A 20,314-nucleotide genomic window follows, 5' to 3' on the forward strand; every position below is an offset into this window, starting at 1 on the left:
AAATGTGCAACTGTTAACAACAGACCCAGCCCCTTCCCTCACAGTGCTTCCATTCTAGCTTGTGTCAAGTGTTTTATTTGCCTACAAGCCCCAGAAATAATCCATTTTCCAAAATGTCCCGGTGTGCCCTTGTTGTTGAATAATAGTATCAATTCAAGTCTTTTTTTTCTTTTTCTTCTTTTTGAGACACAGTCTCACTTCATCACCCAGGCTGGAGTGCAGTGGCGCAATCTTGGCTCACTGCAACCTTCGCCTCCCAGGTTCAAGTGATTCTCCTGCCTCAGCCTCCTGAGTAGCTGGGATGACAGTGCCTGGCTAATTTTTTGTATTTTAGTGGAGACGGGGTTTTGCCATGTTGGCCGGGCTGGTCTCGAAGTCCTGGCTTTCAAGTGATCTGCCCACTTTGGCCTCCCAAAGTGCTGGGATTACAGGTGTGAGCCCCTGCACCAGGCCTCAGCCTTCTTTTTCTTAAGTGAAGACAGAAGAGCATCTAAATTATAATGTTTTCTTTAATGTGATTTGAAGGGACAGCAGAAACCATTTGTGGAATAATACAAATTTGTTTTATGCACTCTGAGTAAAAAGAGCAACAAATAGACCATAGATAATAATGACAGACTTAATAAATGCCTTCCTAAAAGTATTGCAGTTTCAATTGTTCTTTTATAGGGACAATCTGGCAAGCGAGCATTAGTGATGAGTTGTTTCAAAAAGAGAGTCTCCGGGAAGTGTGACAGTGCATTTCTAGAATCGCTTGGCACTGAATTAAAAAAATATATACATCAGTAATTTTGTTTTGTCTCTCCCCCACCACCCCACCCCGCCCAGTAAAGAAGATAAATAATTCAGCATTCTCTCTCTGAAGTCCCTCAGGGTTTTGGCAGAGAAAGCAATTTCTCTGCATCCAGAATAACTATTTTAATACTGGGATTTCACAATATTGTCTTTTTTTTTTTTTTCCTACTCGCCCCACCCTTTATAATTAAAACAATCCAGTCTTCCATTTTTGTAGAGTCCCTGGCCACACACACTTAAATCAAGCAGAGCAGCCTCTGAAGAGCTGATTGCCATTTGTTTCCCTTTTGAAGTGCATTCTGGTGAGGGCAGGAGCTGGCTGGCAGAGTGTTCCCTCAGCCAAGGCGGGACAGAGCTGCAGATGCTTTCAGCTGCTGTTTACTTTCTCACCTCCTCTGTTGGTTTATTCCACAGGCAAGCTGCAGGCCAAGGACCTGGAAGAAAAGGAGGTTTGAGGTTTGCTTCCAGGGACACCTTCAGCTCACAAATCATCATTTGTCTTTCACATCCTTACTTCTCCAGATATTTTACATATCATCCGTTCTCCAGCTGCTAGGAAAGGGTATTTTTAACCCATAAATAATTACTCACTTCAGAGAGCTAGATAGATGACCACAAACTCACCAAGAGATTCTTGAGCCCTTATTTTGCAAGTCTTTCCACCCCAAGCTTGGACATAGACAAAAAATAAATTAGTCAGAGGAGGGTTGGATCAGGGTTAGCAGGGAGAGATTTCCTTCTGAAAAGTGCCCTCAAAATTGGAATTTATTTATTTATTTATTTATTTTATTTTATTTTTTTTGAGATGGAGTCTCGCTCTGTGGCCCAGGCTGGAGTGCAGTGGTTGGACCTCAGTTCACTGCAAGCTCCGCCTCCCGGGTTTACGCCATTCTCCTGCCTCAGCCTCCCGAGTAGCTGGGACTACAGGCGCCCGCCACCTCACCTAGCTAGTTTTTTGTATTTTTTAGTAGAGACGGGGTTTCACCGTGTTAGCCAGGATGGTCTCGATCTCCTGACCTTGTGATCCGCCCGTCTCGGCCTCCCAAAGTGCTGGGATTACAGGCTTGAGCCACCGCGCCCGGCCAAAATCGGAATTTATAACTTTGCTTGATGGGTTGTGAATTCCTAGGACATGAGCTCCACTCATATACATTGAAAACTATCATTGAATATGTCCAGTTCATTCTGTTGCCCTGTTCAAGGGAGGAAAACTATGTTCAGGAAAGTTAAATCGGCTGTTTCATAAAATTTCCTCTGACCTGTCTGAGGTAGAGGGGTTGGAATTTCTATTTTATAGCTGGGAAAACAGGCTCGGAAAAATGAAGTAACTTGCCCAGTTCTCACAGCCAGTAGGTGAAAGGGTTGACAATTTGAGGTCTGCCAACCTCAACTTTTCTTTCTCTGCCACACTGAGACTTTGCCACAAACTGGGCCTCAGTTTCCTTGTCTGTAAAATGGAGATAACTGGGTTGTCATGAGGATGAGATGAAATAGCATGTTTTTTTCTTTTTCTTTTCTTTTCTTTCTTTCTTTTTTTTTTTTTTTTTTTAGATGGAGTCTCAGTCTGTCGCCCAGGCTGGAGTGCAGTGGCGCAACCTTGGCTCACTGCAACCTCCGCCTCCTGGGTTCAAGCAATCCTCCTGCATCAGCCTCCCGAGTAGCTGGGACTGCAGGCACGTGCCACCATGCCCGGCTAATTTTTTGTATTTTTAGTAGAAGCAAGGTTTCACAGTGTTAGCCAGGATAGGAAATAACATGTTAAAGGGCTTAGAACAGTGTTTCACACACAGTAAGCAATATGCAATTTTTAGCTAATATCTCTGCCTCCCACACCATTTAACACTATCAGTAGCTTGTTCTGTTGACTACCTCACTGTACCAGGTCCATTATAAATATGCTTTCTCATCTTTATAGCATCCCAGCAAGATCAGTCTTATAAACCACCTTTTTTTTTTTTTTCCAGATGAACAAACTATCAAGAAAGGTTAAGAATTTAGTTCAAGATGCCACAACATGTAGTAGCTGAACTGGGATTTGAACTCCAATCTTTCTGGTTCCAAAGACAGTTTTTCTCCTGTGCCATGCTGCCTTTCGGTGCCAAGCTCTGGACATGTCTAATAGCATTAAACCCCAACTACTGCTTGAGAATTCCAGTGGCTAATAGCCTGGAGAATTGAGAAGCAGGCAGTTTCTGCACTGAACTGATAACTAGAAAGCCCTTCATCATATCTGCCTCAAATCTAGGCTAGAAGAGATTTTCCTTCTTTCCTGTGACAGTTCATTAATAGTTTGAGAGCCACTGTGTGCCCTTCTAGTCTTCCCCTGTGGGTAAATAGCCCCATGCTTCTTCATAGGATGTGTTGCCCTGACGCATCTCTATCCTGATTGTTCTCTGGTCACTCTTTGTAAAGATTTCAGTTAAGGTAAAGTGTTGGGTAGGGACACCTGGATGCAGCCTTGCACTTGAAGGTTGATTGGAGGAAGAGGTCAGTTGGAATAGCTAGAGAAGCAATGATGACCTCCTTCGTGAGATGGAAAGTAGGTTTTGAGCTTGGTCTAGGAAACCGAAGATTTGTTTGGAGGGCAGGGTGGACACAGAGGGGACCCTGGAGGGATCTTTGAATATACCTATTTAATTGCAGCACAGTGGGAAATGAGTGACAAGCCCGCTTACGTTTGTTTTCCTGCCTCGACTAGAAGGAGCAGAGGAAGGACGGGGCACTGAGTGAAGCCAGCTGCACCACCGATGCTCAGCGGCAGAGGCCTCGAGTCATGCCTTCAGCCAGCCTTGGCCAATTGTCACCCCTCTGTTTCCATGGAAGCTTACTTCATCCAGTGCCTGTCTTTGTCTTTGCTTCAGCTGCTTTAGTTTCATCCATTTTGACTGCTGCTGTTAGGTCTAAGTCAGATGTTTGCCTTTCGTTTTTACCCATGCAAGAGTAGTGGATGTCACGTGGCAGTCCAAATCCTGCTGGGTCTGGGCTTTAATTTTATACCTAAATTTAGTATAAAACAAAACCCTCCCCTGTTTGGATGGGAACATGTTGGTGAGATTACTCCTTTTATTTTCAGACCTCGGGTTTTGTACTGTTTCTTTTTCTCTTTCAGTTCATGAGTTGAAATAAGGAAGTATTTTCATTCAAAAAAAGGCTAGAATTTTTAAAGTTCTAAATACAGAACTTGTAATATAAAGTTTAAGTGAAATAAACATCTCGCTACTCTCCATTTATATTCAGAACAAATTTTATGTTATATAAAAATGGTTTATAAACCTCCCCTCGTTTGAAAAAATTGTTTTCTTAGCCTTGGTGACCATTATGAATTTCACACTTTGGTTTAATCCCTCCAAGGTGAAAGTTGACCAGGAAGAAACCTCTCACCACTTAAAGTGGATCAGTTCCACATGACAGTGTGACTTTTAAAATTGTTTATTTTGGTTTTTTGAGATTGGAATTCAGAAAATGAAATAAGAATAATAATTCCTTCAGCATTTATTATGTGATCTAAGCACCTTGTAGTGTTATCCTGCTTTATCATCACAGCAACCTTCTTGGGTGGGTGCTATTATCATCCCCACTTTACAAATGAAGAACAGAAGGCTAAATAATTTTCTGTTAGATAGCAGGACCAGGGTTCCAATTCAAGCATCTAGCTCCTGACCACTCGGCCCTCCTGCTCATCCTATGTTAGGGGCAGGAAAGAATGCAGCAGGACCATTTCTTGAGGATGGAGTCTTCACCTGGCTAGTTGGGTTGTGTACAACAGGCTATTATTTCACTCATATTCGTGATTGAGGTGAGATTGCATGTTTTTAGTTTATATTTCCAAGTACCCAGTGTATGCCTAGCACTGTTAAGGTAGTTGGGATGCAGGAGTAAATATGACAAACAAGGCCCCTTCCCTCGTGGAGCTTACATTCTAGTAGGAAAGACAGAGAATGAAGACCTAAGTTGCATTGAAGAAAATTAATGCAGATTAAGAGACAGAAAAATGACAGGTGTGAGGCTACTTTAGGCAGGGGTGAGGTAGGAGCATCTCTGAAGAGATGATATCTGTAGGAGGCAGGCATTAAGTGAGGGAATGAGCTTTAGGAAGATCCGAGGAACATCTTGCAAGATGAGGGAACAGTTGGTGCAGGTGCAGGAGGTGGGAGGAGCAGAAGAGAAACCGGGAGACTGGAAGAGGGTGAAGGAGGGGAGCACATCAGAGATAATAACTTTCTCAGACTGGCCTAATTTGTATTTCAAAACTATTATTCAGGCCGGGTGCAGTGGCAAACTCCTGTAATCCCAGCACTTTGGGAGGCCAAGGCGGGCAGATCACTTGAGGCCAGGAGTTCGAGACCAGCATGGGCAACATGGCGAAACCATATCTCCACTAAAAATACAAAAATTAGCTGGGCGTGGTGGCACATGCCTATAGTCCCAGCTACTTAGGAGGCTGAGCCGGCAGGCAAAGGTTGCAGTGAGGCGAGAGCACGCCACTGTACTCCAGCCTGGGTGACAGGGTGAGACTCCATCTCAAAAAAAAAAAAAAAAAAAAAAAGAGGCAGTCATTCTGGGCACATTCAACACCCTTTCTGATTTCTCTCTCATTTGTTAGTCAGTTGAAGGTAGAAAATGATACTGTGAGCCCCCTACAGACAGAAGGCAGCATTTGCCCTTAGGATGACTTGGTGGTTAAGTCTTCAGGGTAGTAAGGGAAACATCAGGGCTGGAGAATAGAGCTTCTGTTCTCTTTGATTTCAAATAGATAGAACAAATGTGAAATGGCACAGTGAAACATTTCCCGTAATACAGTATAGGTTTTTCAGCTTTGGTTATCATGAATAATCCTTTAAATTTTATTTAGATATTTTATTTATATATTTAGACACACACAAGCATTATTTTCTGTTTTATTTAGTAGAAATAGCTAGGAGTAATTTAAATTAATAGGAAAGTTTAGAACTATTTCTTTTCTATCTAATTTTTGATATTTGTTCTTATAATTTTATATATCATTACAGATAACAATTCATATGTGTTATATATAATGCATTTTTTTATCCCATGAAGTTCCAGAAATGATTCTTACTATATCTAAATTTAGAACTCCTGGAAATTGCAGATTCAACTTGTATTCTTTTTTTTGAGACAGAGTCTCGCTCTATCACCCAGGCTGAAGTACAGCGGTGCAATCTCAGCTCAATGCAACCTCTGCCTCCCGGGTTCAAGCGATTCTCCTGCCTCAGCCTCCCAAGTAGCTGGGACCACAGGTGCATGCCACCACGCCTGGCTAACTTTTGTATTTTTAGTAGAGACGGGATTTCACCTTGTTAGCCAGGATGGTCTCGATCTCCTGACCTCGTGATCCACCCGCTTCAGCCTCCCAAAGTGCTGGGATTACAGGCTTGAGCCACTGCCCGGCCTCAACTTTTATTCTTAGGACATATGTTGATAAAGTTTTGTCAAATAGAAAGGAATGCAGCCATCTCATCAACTTTTATATTAAAAGTGTCTTTGTTTAGAGGTAAACTCCCACATTTATTCAGAATGGTTGAAAAATGGAATATTCTAGTAAAGTTCATGTTTTTGGATAATGAGGTTATGAGTCAAAAGATTCTTGCATTTATGGTTAATAAAGTACTAGAAATTTACCATTGACGAGGTACATTTTTTCAAACTGTGGCTCAGGGTATATGAGTGTGCTTGAGGTTTGGGGACTGGTGGGGTCCAGGCTTTTTATGCCAGATTCAATCCCTGTTGTTCCTTCTGAGGCTTTCAGGAAAACTTTGGTTGGATAATAAGGTTTCTGATGCACCCTGCCTGCCGCGTTAAAAACAACTATCAGAAAGTAATTTGATTTTTCTAGGTTTATTCAGAAGGCACTTCCAAGATTTAGATGGTGAATGAAAATAACTTTTTACCAAAAAAAATCTCCATTTTTTGGTTTGCTTTTTATAGATTCCTGAATAAAATTTGTTAGTTAAGTATTCGATTATTTGCAATTTAGATGAACAGAAGTGAGCCAGAGACCCTTTCCAGCTAGAAGATTTATTTCAGTATAAGTTAACAATACAGTTTTTTTTTTTTTTTTTAAATCAATCAGGTCTCATGGTTTGTAACAGCACAACGAACTCTAGTAACTGAAAATTTTTATAGCCGATGACTTCACTAGGACTTGTCTAGACAGCAGTTACCCTCTAAAGTCACAGCATGTTAGGGCTGGAAGAGATCTAACAAAGATACTGTAATTTAGAAGTCCTAAATGTTCTGTTTGCCATTGTAGCCATGGTTTTACGGTTTGAGGGACAGTGAGACCAATGACTTCAGCATGGAAAGTGGGAAACTGATAGGCATAAATATGGGGAAAGGCCTAACCTTGGTTTGGGATGCAAATGTAAACATAAAAGTATTCTCTGGAAACAGCAGCAAATTTGAAAGGAATTTGATGTCTGGTTATGTTTGTCAAAAAAGAGAGACTCCTGGAGATCATACCTAGAGAAAGTAATTGCAGTCAGTAAATTTGTAGCATTTTGGATGGACTCTCCTTGGCAATGTAATGCTAGCTTTTATAAAATAATGTTTATATTATTTGTTTTTTCTAACAAAATCCATATGCTGTGAAACAGTTACTTGTCTGTGGGATTTGGATTGGATCTACATGTTTCCCCAATCTTCAGCATTTTAGTCAACGAAGTAGTCAAATGGATTGACTTTTTTTTTTTTTTTTTTTTTTTTTTTTTTTTTTTTTTTGAGACAGCGTCTCACTCTGTCATCCAGGCTGGAGTGCAATGGCGTGATCTCTGCTCACTTTAGTCTCAACCTCCCAGGCACAGGGCTCCTCCTACCTCAGCCTCCCAAGTAACGCCAGGCTCAGCTAATTCTTGTATTTTTTGTAGAGACAAGGTTTCACCATGTTGCCCAGGCTGGTCTCGAACTTGTGGGCTCCAGTGATCCGCCCACCTCGACCTCCCAAAGTGCTGGGATTATGGACGTGAGCCACCGCCCCTGGCCACTGATTGACTTTTCAAAGTAAACTTTCAACTCATTGTTTTGCTTTCCTGTCTGTAAACATAAAACTGCCAGATGCAATTTAATGTAGAGCCTGGACTCTGTAATTCCACAGTTTTACTGGCCTGTAAGTGGCAAAGACCAGAATGTACCTTATAGTCCAGAGGAATCTGATTGCTTTGATTGATAGATTTGGTTTGAGAACCTGAGATAGAAATAGCCTTGTCTCTGAGAAGTGTTTTGAGAGGACTTTCTATGATTTGGGTGTTTAAATAATTGCATGGGTGGGATGATTGCAACAGTAAGTGCCCTTAGGTCAAATAATAGCTGAGCTTCCCATTAACTTTGTGAATGTGAAGTGACTTATGTCTGTAAGACTTTCTTCAAAGAAAGAATACCAATGGTTGCCTGGTGATTTTGACTTGCTGGGAGTAAATACACAGTGCTTTGGTGAAAAGTTTTTGTTTTTTTGAGACAGAGTCTCGCTCTGTCGCCCAGGCTGGAGTGCAGTGGCCGGATCTCAGCTCACTGCAAGCTCCGCCTCCTGGATTCACACCATTCTCCTGCCTCAGCCTCCCGAGTAGCTGGGACTACAGGCGCCCGCCACCTTGCCTGGCTAGTTTTTTGTACTTTTTTAGTAGAGATGGGGTTTCACCGTGTTTGCCAGGATGGTCTCGATCTCCTGACCTCGTGAGCCGCCCGTCTCGGCCTCCCAAAGTGCTGGGATTACAGGCTTGAGCCACCGCACCCGGCCTGGTGAAAAGTTTTGATGCTATGTACACTCTGCTCCATGCCTTGTGACAATGAGTGAATGACTCTTGCTTCCCACTCTGACTGTTGTTACTTCTGTAGGAAGCTGCCCTCTGTCGACAGCTCCCCATGGAAGCTGAGACTCTTGCTCCAGTTCAGGCTGCTGTCAACCCACCCACGATGACCCCAGACATGAGATCCATCACTAATAATAGCTCAGATCCTTTCCTCAATGGGTAAGTTAATATTTGGGGGCCACTTATTTTTGTTCTCTTTGTTATGTGATCTAGACTATAATACTATCTTTTTTTGCATTGGGAAGAGGTGGAGAGCTTGAGGGTTGAGGGTGAGGATAAAGGGAGGAAGTGGGAGGAGCTGGCAGAAAATAGAAAGGCAGGGGAAGTCATCTACCTTTTAAAAAAATTTCCAAATTAAAAAATTAGTGATAGGACATAGAGTAAACCCTTAGTCAAGAATTTGAAAATGGGCATGAATTTATATTTTTAAACATGATAGTGTTGTCTGGTCCTTATACTTGGAAGAATCTTGTGGTTTTATGTAACCAACAGGGGATAAAAGCATGCCATACGGCAAGTTGAGAATAGAACAATTAAGAGATGATGTTCGGCCAGGCGCCGTGGCTTATTCCTGTAATCCCAGCACTTTGGGAGGCCGAGGCAGGCGGATCACCTGAGGTCGGGAGTTCGAGACCAGTCTGACCAACATGGAGAAACCCTGTCTCTATTGAAAATACAAAATTAGCAGGGCGTGGTGGTGCATGCCTGCAATCCCAGCTACTCAGGAGGCTGAGGCAGGAGAGTTGCTTGAACCCGGGAGGCGGAGGTTGCGGTGAGCCGAGATTGCACCATTGTACTCCAGCCTGGGCAACAAGAGCGAAACTCTGTCTCAAAAAAAAAACAAACAAACAAAAACAAAAACAAAAACAAAAAAAAAAAACAAAAAAGATGATGTTCAGGGTGAAATGTGAATAAGATCTATAGTTTAGTAATTAGTATTCTACAATGTCAGGTTTCCGGTTTTGGTAATTGCACTATGGCTATGTAAGATGTTATCACTGGGGAAGCTGGTGAAGGGTACATGGGAACTCTCTGTACTCTTGCTGTGTCTCCTATGTGAGTTTAAAATAATTTCACAATTTAAAAAGCAATTAAAACAAAGGAGCAAAAAGGAAAGAGAATTTAGCCAGAAATATCTTCATAAGCAGAAGTAGTTTTTAAATCAGATAAAAAAGGCAATTCTGTATGTCCTATGCCTTTTCTTCTGCCCTTGCAGAGACATCTGGCAAACAAAAAAATACAATTATGAACATTATTAAAGATAGAGATAAAAACAAACAGTAGCTGAAATAATAAATAATGGAGGTTTCAAGTTGTTGATTTTAAAGTATTTGAAATACAGAGAAGTACAAAGAATAATGTGAATTACCCATGTACCCGCTACTCAGATTTGCCATATTTTCATTTAACTTTATTTTTTAATAAATAAAATATTACAATTAATATTTGAATCCATCCCCCCCACCACTGAAATCTCACTTCTTTTCCCTTCTGTCCCCAGTGGTAGCCACTATTCAGAAACTGGTGTGTGCCCGTCACACAGACTTTTATACCTCCTCCTACCTTTAGTGTATGTATCCATAAGCAATATTCTACATTGTTTTCTGGGTTTTTTTTTAAGTTTTACATAAAAGGTGTCATACTCTGTATGTCGAAGAGTGTTTAAATGGTTATTTTGAGGTGAAAAGGAAATCAATGTCAATTCACTGTGAATGGCCACACCTGATTACTTTCATTTTCATGAGGATATGTATTTCAAAATTGAAACTTTCCTTCCTCCCCAACCTGGAAAGTTGGGCAGAATGGCACAACTACACTAGTTTAAAGCTTTTGTGACTGTGTTTTCATTTTGAGATTTATTTAGTGGGCTTGCATTGAAGTTTCTTCTTTTGCTCTGCAGAGGGCCATATCATTCGAGGGAGCAGAGCACTGACAGTGGTCTGGGGTTAGGGTGCTACAGTGTCCCCACAACTCCGGAGGACTTCCTCAGCAACGTGGATGAGATGGATACAGGTAGGAGCAAAGCCTGCAAGCACTAACAGTGGGCTTGTGTTTTTTAAATGTTCTCTTCGGTCATCTCAATTTTATTTTTCTTTTCTTTTATTTTTATAATTTCAACTTTTATTTTATATTTGGGGGTACACGTGCAGATTTGCTACATGGTTATGTTTTGTGATGCTGGGGTTTGGGATATGATTGCTCTCGTCACCCAGGTAGTGAGCATAGTACCCAATAGTTTGTTTTTCACCCCTTGTTCCTCCCCACTCCCAGTAGTCCCCAGTGTTCACAAAAATGTTGAAAAAAAAATGGAATGCTTCATCAATTTACATGTCATTCTCGTGCAGGGGCCATGCTTATCATTCCAGTTTTAGTATATGTGCTGCCAAAGCGAGTACGGTCATCTCAATTTTAAAATCCAACCAGAAACACTCAATCTCAATAACAACATCAAGTAACAACTGAAAAGCCACTGAACCCCCAGGCACTATTAATAAACTGTAGCCCCTTCCTCATAGATTATACAAGTATAGTTTTACATCTGGGCACAGGATTTTAAATTCTGTGCTTTTTTTTTTTTTTTTTTTAAATTCATCTTTGCTCCATATAGTCCCTTCCTCACAATTGCATCAAGACACCACTGTCTGCTTCGCCGTGCTTCCACAGTGGGGTGTTCTAGTTTTCAGTTGTAGTATATGGGCCACCCTTTCTCCTGGAAAGTGACACTGGTTTATAGTTCCAGTACCCAAATTTTTTCATGTCATTCACTGCATTTGAAAAGCAATTGGCAGTGTGCATTTGGAATGTTGAGCAGCTCAGAGGATTCAAAATTGTCAGTTCCAAGTTCCAACATGGTAACGACATTCTCCCTCAGCAATTAAAGAGAAGAGAGTCAGGGTTACTTTTACCTTGTCCCGCAGCCTGTGCATCCTTCAGGTCCAGCCTCAGCAGGCTTCCTGATTACCTTTCTTTTTCTCCTTTTCTCAAGGAGTGAGACTTATAATTGCAGAAACTGAAAATAGTCTTATTAGCCTTATCTAGACTTAATTCTGAAAGTCATAAACTCACAGAAGATATTCTAGAACCAAAAATGAATGACAGCAGGGTGTCCACTATTTGGAGTTATTCATGCAAGTTCCTCCTCCATTATCATTGATGATAGAAAAGTAACTGTTTTGTATTGAAAATAAAAAATTGCTTCCCCCAAATTGTTTGCCATAGCGCCTGTGGTTTTTTACACTCCACTCTTAGATGGCTTCTCTTTGTGTTGTGAATCTAAATTGTTGGAAAGACCAAGAGTCAAACTCATAGCCAGGTGTGTTACAAATGCAGTAAATTAAAGCTCCTCCCCGGGTGTCTTTCGTGTAGGTTGTCGTCTTTGCGTTGAGAAGATTGCAAAGACTGTCTTGTGAGGAGTCACAAGTTTATTACTTCAGTTCTCCTCCCCATCCCCGCCGACAACCCCCTACCCCTTTATCTCTCTCTCTCTCTCTCTGTTTTTTGAGTGTGAGATTTATTTTACTGTCTTTGGAATAGCCTTAGAAAGTGGCTCCTTCCTATGTTTAATAATTGTTTACTATCATCTTCTAAACACTGGGAAGCCAGTAAGGATAAAAAGCAAAGTTAAGGAAAAAAGTTCAGGAGATCTAAATCTAAGTTTGGCATTCAAAAAAACAAAACCATGAAAGAGGATGGATTCTACTCTATGTCTCTTTAAAATAACCTCAAGTGGGTAAGTAGGGAGTGTTTTATTTTCAAGCCATAATGTGCAATTAAATGATGTCCTGAAAAGAACATAGTTTCAGCCAACAGGCAGCCTGAACTGAATCCTTGCTTCTCCATTCCTAGTAGTGCCTTTGGGTAAGTTACATAGCCTCCGTGAGCCTCAGATTTCTCACCCATAAAGTGGGAGTGATATGCTCACGGCAGAGTTGTCCTCACAGCTCTGTGAGTCATGAGATCACAGAGCCCAGCTCAAAGTGCTCTTCTCCAGTAAGAAGGCTGATGTCACGCACACAATGGACTTGATAATGTCAGAGTGCCAGGTTAACCTGGTTAAGTGAGAGTCAACTCATTGAGTGTGGGACCACCTCTGTGAAGTCTTTGTAGAAACTGGACATAAATCTTCTCAAGGGGAGAAATGTAATTATACAGTAACAAGATGAGTGAAAGCTGTGGGGGCAGGCAGAGCTCAGATGTGGCTAGGAAAGATCTGTCAGGCCGTGGACCATGCGCTGGCCACATGCTGAAGGGAAACGAGCCAGCCGAGCACTCCATTTGCAAAACATACATGGAAACAACAGCTGGGCTTGGTGCAAAGATCCAGTAAAAGGAATAACATGAGCAAAAGCTGGGAAATCATCCATCCTTCCAGAATATTCTGCAGTAATCACACCCTTTTAAGAATTGCCTTGTGGCTGGGCACAGTGGCTCACGCCTGTAATCCCAGCACTTTGGGAGGCTGAGGCGGGTGGATCACCTGAGGTTGGGAGTTCAAGACCAGCCTGACCAACATGGAGAAATCTCATCTCTACTAAGAATACAAAATTAGCTGGGCGTGATGGCACATGCCTGTAATTCCAGTTACTCGGGAGGCTGAGGCAGGAGAATTGCTTGAACCTGGGAGGCAGAGGTTGCGGTGAGCCTAGATTGTGCCATTGCACTCTAGCCTGGCCAACAAGAGCGAAACTCCATCTAAAAAAAAAAAAAAAGAATTGCCTTATGTTTGTCTCTTCCACTTTCTAAGTGGATAAACTGCAAAGACCAAAAAGATCTATGAGATTGCAGAACTGCCTCTATTTTAAGATTGTTAACCGTAATGAAGAAGCTTAGCCAGTATCCTCATGCCTTTAATCCTGAGAAGAAAGGATAAGAGGAATTTTTTTTTTTTTTTTTTTTTTTTTTTTTGAGACAGAGTCTCATTCTGTCACCCAGGTGGGAGTGCAGTGGTGTGATCTCAGCTCATTGTAACCTCCACCTCCTGGGTTCAAATGAGTCTCGGGCCTCAGCCTCCTGAGTAGCTGGGATTACAGGGGTGTGCCACCACGCCTGGCACTGTTTTATTTTCTTCTTGTTGTTGTTTTTTGTATTTTTAGTAGAGCCAGGGTTTCACCATGTTGGCGAGGCTGTTCTTGAACTCCTGACCTCCCACTTTGACTTCCCAAAGTGCTGGGATTAAAGGCAGCTGATCCTCCCACTTTGGCTTCCCAAAGTGCTGGGATTAAAGGCATGAGCCACCATACCCGGCCTAGGAATACTTTAAAACAGAGATTTTGCTTGGCTAAAAATTATGTTTTGAGTATTTGAAAGTTAAAGTGGGAAATGAGTAGAAATGAATGATTCTAACTGGAGATGAAGAGAAAAAAGACATCCAGCACTTCAGATCAGATAGTTTTTTAGAACAGATACTTTTTAGAGCCTCATTTTTATCTGTTACACTCTAGTAAGTAGAAGAAAGTTATTTTGGATTTTGTTTTTTATTTTATGTTGTTTTTCAATATCAGTAACACTGTATTGAGGTCATATTGTTGAATTTGATTTAATTTTTCGGATTACTGCCCTTAGCAATGAAAATACTGTAAAATATTGCCCAGGAGTCATTGATATTTTGTGACTTCTAGAAAAGCCATTGTGTTCTGCTATCACCAACATCCAAATTGGATTATGGTTCCTTCATCATTTGGAAGGATATAATTTTTCTCCTTGGAAAACACAGATTGCTAAAGTGAACTTTCTGCAACTTTGCTTAAAATAGAGAAACTTCCCTGCACACTTTTCAGGAAGGGTACTGCACTTGTAACGCACAAAAGATAATTTAACACATTTTTTTAAAATGACGTTATGGTGGAAGCTGGCCTTAGTTATCAATGCTTCTCAATTTTTGAAGTAGATATTATCTCTTCAGAAAATTGTTTGGGACTGTTTTAATTAACTTGTTGTTTTGATATTGTATAATTAATAGTGGCTGAAGACCTAGGTTTTTCTTTCTCTCAGGACAATCAACGTTTATCGTATTTTGTATGTATATAACTTTGTATATGTCAATGACACCTAGAGCCACGGATGTGTGGCAGACACTGTATGGCACTTTACTCCAATTTTTGTAGAAGGCGCTTATAATCCCAATTTCCAGATGGGTAAACTGAGAATCAAGCAAGTTAAGTGTGTCTAAACTTACATAGCCACAAAGCTCGATCTAATGACACAAAAGTCAGTAGTGCATTCTGTCCCATACTATTACACATAAAGAACCTATATTCTTCATGTCATATCCCAGACACCTACTTTTCCTCTAGTACAGCATTTTCTCACCTGTGTTCTGTAAGAACTTCAATTTTATTAGGATACACATACTGCCAAAATAGGTTTAGGTGTTTAAATGGGTTTAGGAAATAGCGGCTTAAAGAAAACAAACGATTTCTTTTTTTTTTTTTTATTTCGATATGCACTAAAGTTTCTTTCTTTCTTTCTTTCCTTCTTTCTTTCTTTCTTTCTTTCTTTCTTTCTTTCTTTCTTTCTTTCTTTCTTTCTTTCTTTCTTTCTTTCTTTCTTTCTTTCTTTCTTTATTATACTTTATGTTCTAGGGTACATGTAAACTGGCTAGCCATAAATAGAAAGCTGAAACTGGATCCCTTCCTTACACCTTATACAAAAATTAATTCAAGATGGATTAGAGACTTAAATGTTAGACCTAAAACCATAAAAACCCTAGAAGAAAACCTAGGCAATACCATTCAGGACATAGGCATGGGCAAGGACTTCATGTCTAAAACACCAAAAGCAATGGCAACAAAAGCCAAAATTGACAAGTGGGATCTAATTAAAACTAAAGAGCTTCTGCACAGCAAAATATTTCTTTACTCGAAGACTCAAAGTCTTAGCATGCTTATATGTATTGTGGCTCATATGCTTGTGAGAAGGTAGATAGTTTTAGGGAGTAGGTATTAACAGAAAGAGGGAGAACGTCTGCAGAACTTCCTTTATAAATAATGCCTAAAGCCATCAATGAAGACAACTTTTTATTTACCTGGTTAAAATAAGCTTCACATCATTCTCTTTGAACATAAAGAAGGATGGTATGGGTAAACACAAGTTTACAATGAAACCTGTCGATTATAGTTCTGTAATAACGTGTTTATTACAGACAGGGCCTCTCTACTCTTTTGTAAAACAGTTCTTCACACCTTTGTCATGGGAAGACACAGATCATAGATCAGATCAACAGTGCCTTTCACATGCTCCTTTCTTATCTCCTTGGCCTTTTCCATTCTGGACCACATCTATCCAGAAATAATTTTCTATTTCTTCTACATCTCTGTACCTCCTATGAGTAAGAGTCAATAATGTGGTAGTTGAAGACATGAAGGTGAGTGTTAATACTTGAACTGTTCCTCCTTCAAGAGCCTAAAAGAAGGAATTAAAATGGCTTCTTTTCATTCTGTTATAGGAGAAAACGCAGGGCAAACACCCATGAACATCAACCCCCAGCAGACCCGTTTCCCTGATTTCCTTGACTGTCTTCCAGGAACAAACGTTGACTTAGGAACTTTGGAATCTGAAGACCTGATCCCTCTCTTCAATGATGTAGAGTCTGCTCTGAACAAAAGTGAGCCCTTTCTAACCTGGCTGTAATCACTACCATTGTAACTTGGATGTAGCCATGACCTTACATTTCCTGGGCCTCTTGGAAAAAGTGATGGAGCAGAGCAAGTCTGCAGGTGCACCACTTTCTGCCTCCATGACTCGTGCTCCCTCCTTTTTATGTTGCCAGTTTAATCATTGCCTGGTTTCGATTGAGAGTAACTTAAGTTAAACATAAATAAATACTATATTTTCGTTTTCTGCAAGCCTGCATTCTTGCGACAGATTATACAGAATGTGTCTGCAGGATTGATTATGCAGAATACTTTTCTCTTTCTTCTCTGCTGCCCCATGGCTAAGCTTTATGAGAGTTAATTGAAATTTATACACCAATTGATTTTAAACCATGAAAAGCTGACCACAGGCAGTTAATTATGAGGGCAGCGTGGTCCAGGAAATGTGCACAAAATCAGACCTGATTTACAGTTTCAAAAACTGTATTGATGACAGTAGTACCAAATGCTTTAAAAACTATTTAACTTGAGCTTTAAAAATCATTGTATGGATAGTAAAATTCTACTGTATGGAATACAATGTAATTTTGAATCCGTGCTGGCTCTGATGGTTCTTATTAGTCTGTATTTATAAAGGCACACAGTCCTATTGTAGCTTATCCTTTGTTATTTTACTGCAGAGCATCTAGACAACTTAGTCCCTCCAGCAGGAGAGTAGCAGCAGCAGCATTAGTCACAGTTCTTACACTATAGATCTTGTGAAAGAGACCAGTTTGGTACTAATTGTGAGCATTTTATTCAAACAAAAGGTTTTGAAATATTACAACTTGGGATTTAAAAAAATTGCAGCTTAGAATTTGATGGTGGGTTTTGTTTGTTTTTGAGATGGAGTTTCGCTCTTGTTGCCCAGGCTGGAATGCAATGGCACGATCTCAGCTCACTGCAACCTCCACTTTCCGGGTTCAAGCAATTCTCCTGCCTCGGCCTCCCGAGTAGCTGGGATTACAGGCACCCGACACCATGCCGAGCTAATTTTTTGTATTTTTAGTAGAGATGGGGTTTCACCGTCATGGTCAGGCTGGTCTCAAACTCCTGATCTCAGGTGATCCCACCCATCTCAGCCTCCCAAAGTGCTGGGATTATTGGCATGAGCCACTGGGCCTGGCCTTAATGTTTATTTTATAAAGCACTGTAATTTTGTAGCTGATGATAAAAGGTAGCCAAATGTTTTTGATAAATCAGTGGCAACTGTATTTTTGTCTTTTGAAATAACTCTGAAAACATCAGGACAACATAGATTTTAATCTGATAGCATACCACACACAGTGAGCTGTTGCTTTTTAAATTCTGAAGCCTTGTCAGGTTTGCTTTCTAGATTTCAAGTGTTTAAAATAATTCTATCTATGAAACTGAAGGATGAAGCAGATCTCTGACGTGTAAAAAAACAAATGCCCTTTGAGGGTGTAAGGTGGAGATACATGTTTCTGAATTCAGTAAAATTGATTCCTAAGTATATTATCCTAACCCTGTTTGCTACAGTTGGTATAAAAAGGCATGAAATATGTATTCAATACCTCTTATGTAACCAAAACCATTTTTTATTAGCTTTTAAGGACTGAAAGAGCATCGTGTTCAACTGGCATGCAGTCTGCCTGCATTGCCAATGAAGTCCTCAACTGTTTAATATTTCGAACTAGTATTATTTATAATCTATGAATTTGATCTTTTTTGAAAGACATTAATAATTTGAGTCTCTGAGAGGACACTTTCAATTTCCATGGGGGACTTATTTGTTGAGGATCTTAAATAAGATTCCTTTTGATCTACCGGAATATACATGTACAGAGTACATTGGATCATGTTGGAAAGAAGGCAAGTGAAAAGGTCAGAGATGAAGTAGCGAAGTTATGGAATATCGTGGAAAGGATACTAGTTGTGAAATGGAAAGAGACGAGTTATAGTACTCCAAAAGCAAAACAAGTAGGAGATGCAAGAGATGCCCCAAAAGGACAAAGCAACTATTTTCTGTTACCACCTTTATACCGGAAGACTCTGTGGTAGAAGAAAAGAAGGTTTTGGTGCACCTTATGTGGGAGGAGGAGGGGCAGGGCGTGCTGATGCTGAGCACGCAGGCAGACAAGAGCGTAGCCTACTGTTGCCTCCATCACTATGAAGTGACTTCTTTTTCCTGAAGGACCGTGGTTTATGTTCCTCTAATTCCTTTCACTCTCCCTAAGCCCTCTGAGAGAGATGAAGGTAGATGATTTTATTGCTACTAAATTGAAGGGAGCACTATTTCTTTTTGTCTTTTGTTAGCAAAAAATTGCAAAAAGAGTTGTACATTCTTGCTTAAAATAAATAAATAATTAAAAAACAAGGGACCTAACAAAACTCAGCAGTGTTACTGTATTTTTAAAAAATATTTTTATAGACTCATTTTCAGGTTATTAAATGTAAGAGAAACCGATACCCCTCTTTTTTTAAGTAGTTAAATCATTGATGATTTATATTACCAATTTTTAGAAGTAATTTTCTAGTAAGCTTATGGCATTAGAAAATACTAGAAGTTTTTTTTAGTTAAATTAGTTAGAACATTTATGAATGAATATAATAAATACTTTTTTCAGAATGAAATATGGACCCTTTGTGTTTACTAATAGATAAAGCCAGATATAATATTTTTGTTTTAAGGCCACAAAATACGGCCTTTGTTAAAGAACACTAAAGTTAGAAGTCTAAAGTTAGAGCAACTTTTTAATGGCTATTTCCTATTATTGTAAGTGTTAAAACCCCTGCAGAATTCTTGATAAGGTGCTATTTATACTATATTTCTTATTATAAGACAACTGTCTTTAGTCTTTTTAGTACTAGTCTTTTTAGTACTAAATCAATCACTAAACATCATCATTTCACCCCCAAATTTTGTCACTGAAAAGGCCTATCAAATGAAAAATAATTTCAGAGATCTTTCTTTCAAGATATTTTTCCTGGTATTTCCTGATATATTCTTTTGAAGTAAATACATTGTCAAAACCTAATTGCAATTCTGTTAAATCTAAGTAATTTTTAGACAGCGTTTCACCATATTATTCCGGATGTGAAATGCCATTTCTTTCACTGATTACACCATATACAGGAAGCAGGTAAAACAGTGAAAACTTGATTGTGCTGGCTTATGCCAACTTGGTTGAAAAGGTCTCTGCAGAAGAAGTGATCTCGAATGACAGAAGTGTTGCTAATTACAAGATGTGTTCTCATGACGTAATTAGAAAGTAACTTCTCAAAGTACAACTTTTATGAAAAAAATAAGCTGTTAGAAAAAGGAAATCGTAGGTTAATTTAATTGGGAGAATGGGCAATTGACAGAGACCATTTTCCTAACACATATATGTGCTAGTACTTTAACTTTTTAAAATTTTACTTCTATGTTTTGTAATATAAAGATTTCTATTTTAAGTTTAGAATGTTATGCGTACCAAAAGTATGCAGCCAAATCGATCAGATCAAACCATTTTACCTGGAGTTTGGTACTGGTTTTTACTTCTCTGATTCTGTATAAGAAAAATAAAGACAATTGAACTTCCACTGGAGCCTTTGGCTTTTCATTATTTGTCTATGTTCCTTTTACTGGGGGTTTTGGGTGGTACTGAAGATAGGCTTATGTAACCCTCCTGGTAGACAATGAAAGAAAGAAAAATCTGTAGGCAAACAATTTCTTGGCTCATGTGCCTGGCCTTCAACATTCTAAATATTTGCAGAATTCTGGTTTCCACTTTATTTACAAAGTCCACTGAGGTTTTTACATATATATATATGTATATGTGTATATACCTTTAAAAAATAAAAAATATACCTTTAAATATATATATATATATATTTTAAATTACATTTTCCTCCCAACACCCTCACAGATTTGACAAGACCATCAAAAATACAGAATTCTCGCTGGGCACGATGGCTTATGCCCATAATCCCGGCACTTTGGGAGGCTGAGGCGGGAGCATTGCTTGAGCCCAGTAGTTAGAGACCAGCCTGGGTAACATAGTGAGACCTTGTCTCTACAAAAATATACAAAAATTAGCCAGGTATGATGGTGTGGAATAT

The 20,314-nt window shown here is 39.7% G+C and overlaps 1 protein-coding gene and 1 pseudogene across 1 annotated transcript in view; one reads left to right on the plus strand and one right to left on the minus strand.

Moving 5' to 3' along the window:
* WWTR1 (WW domain containing transcription regulator 1) overlaps window positions 1–19,795 on the plus strand; it is a 144,133-nt gene extending 124,338 nt beyond the window's left edge. The window contains exons 5-7 of the mRNA XM_010356839.2: window positions 8,644–8,777; window positions 10,519–10,631; window positions 16,063–19,795. Coding sequence (XP_010355141.1) covers window positions 8,644–8,777; window positions 10,519–10,631; window positions 16,063–16,247 — 432 coding nt within the window. The 3' untranslated portion in view covers window positions 16,248–19,795. The remainder of the gene's footprint in view (window positions 1–8,643; window positions 8,778–10,518; window positions 10,632–16,062) is intronic.
* LOC115892100 lies at window positions 10,919–11,014 on the minus strand (annotated as a pseudogene).
* Window positions 19,796–20,314: the final 519 nt, after the last annotated feature.

Source organism: Rhinopithecus roxellana, chromosome 1 (assembly GCF_007565055.1).
Source record: "Rhinopithecus roxellana isolate Shanxi Qingling chromosome 1, ASM756505v1, whole genome shotgun sequence".
Classification (NCBI taxonomy): Eukaryota; Metazoa; Chordata; class Mammalia; order Primates; family Cercopithecidae; genus Rhinopithecus; species Rhinopithecus roxellana.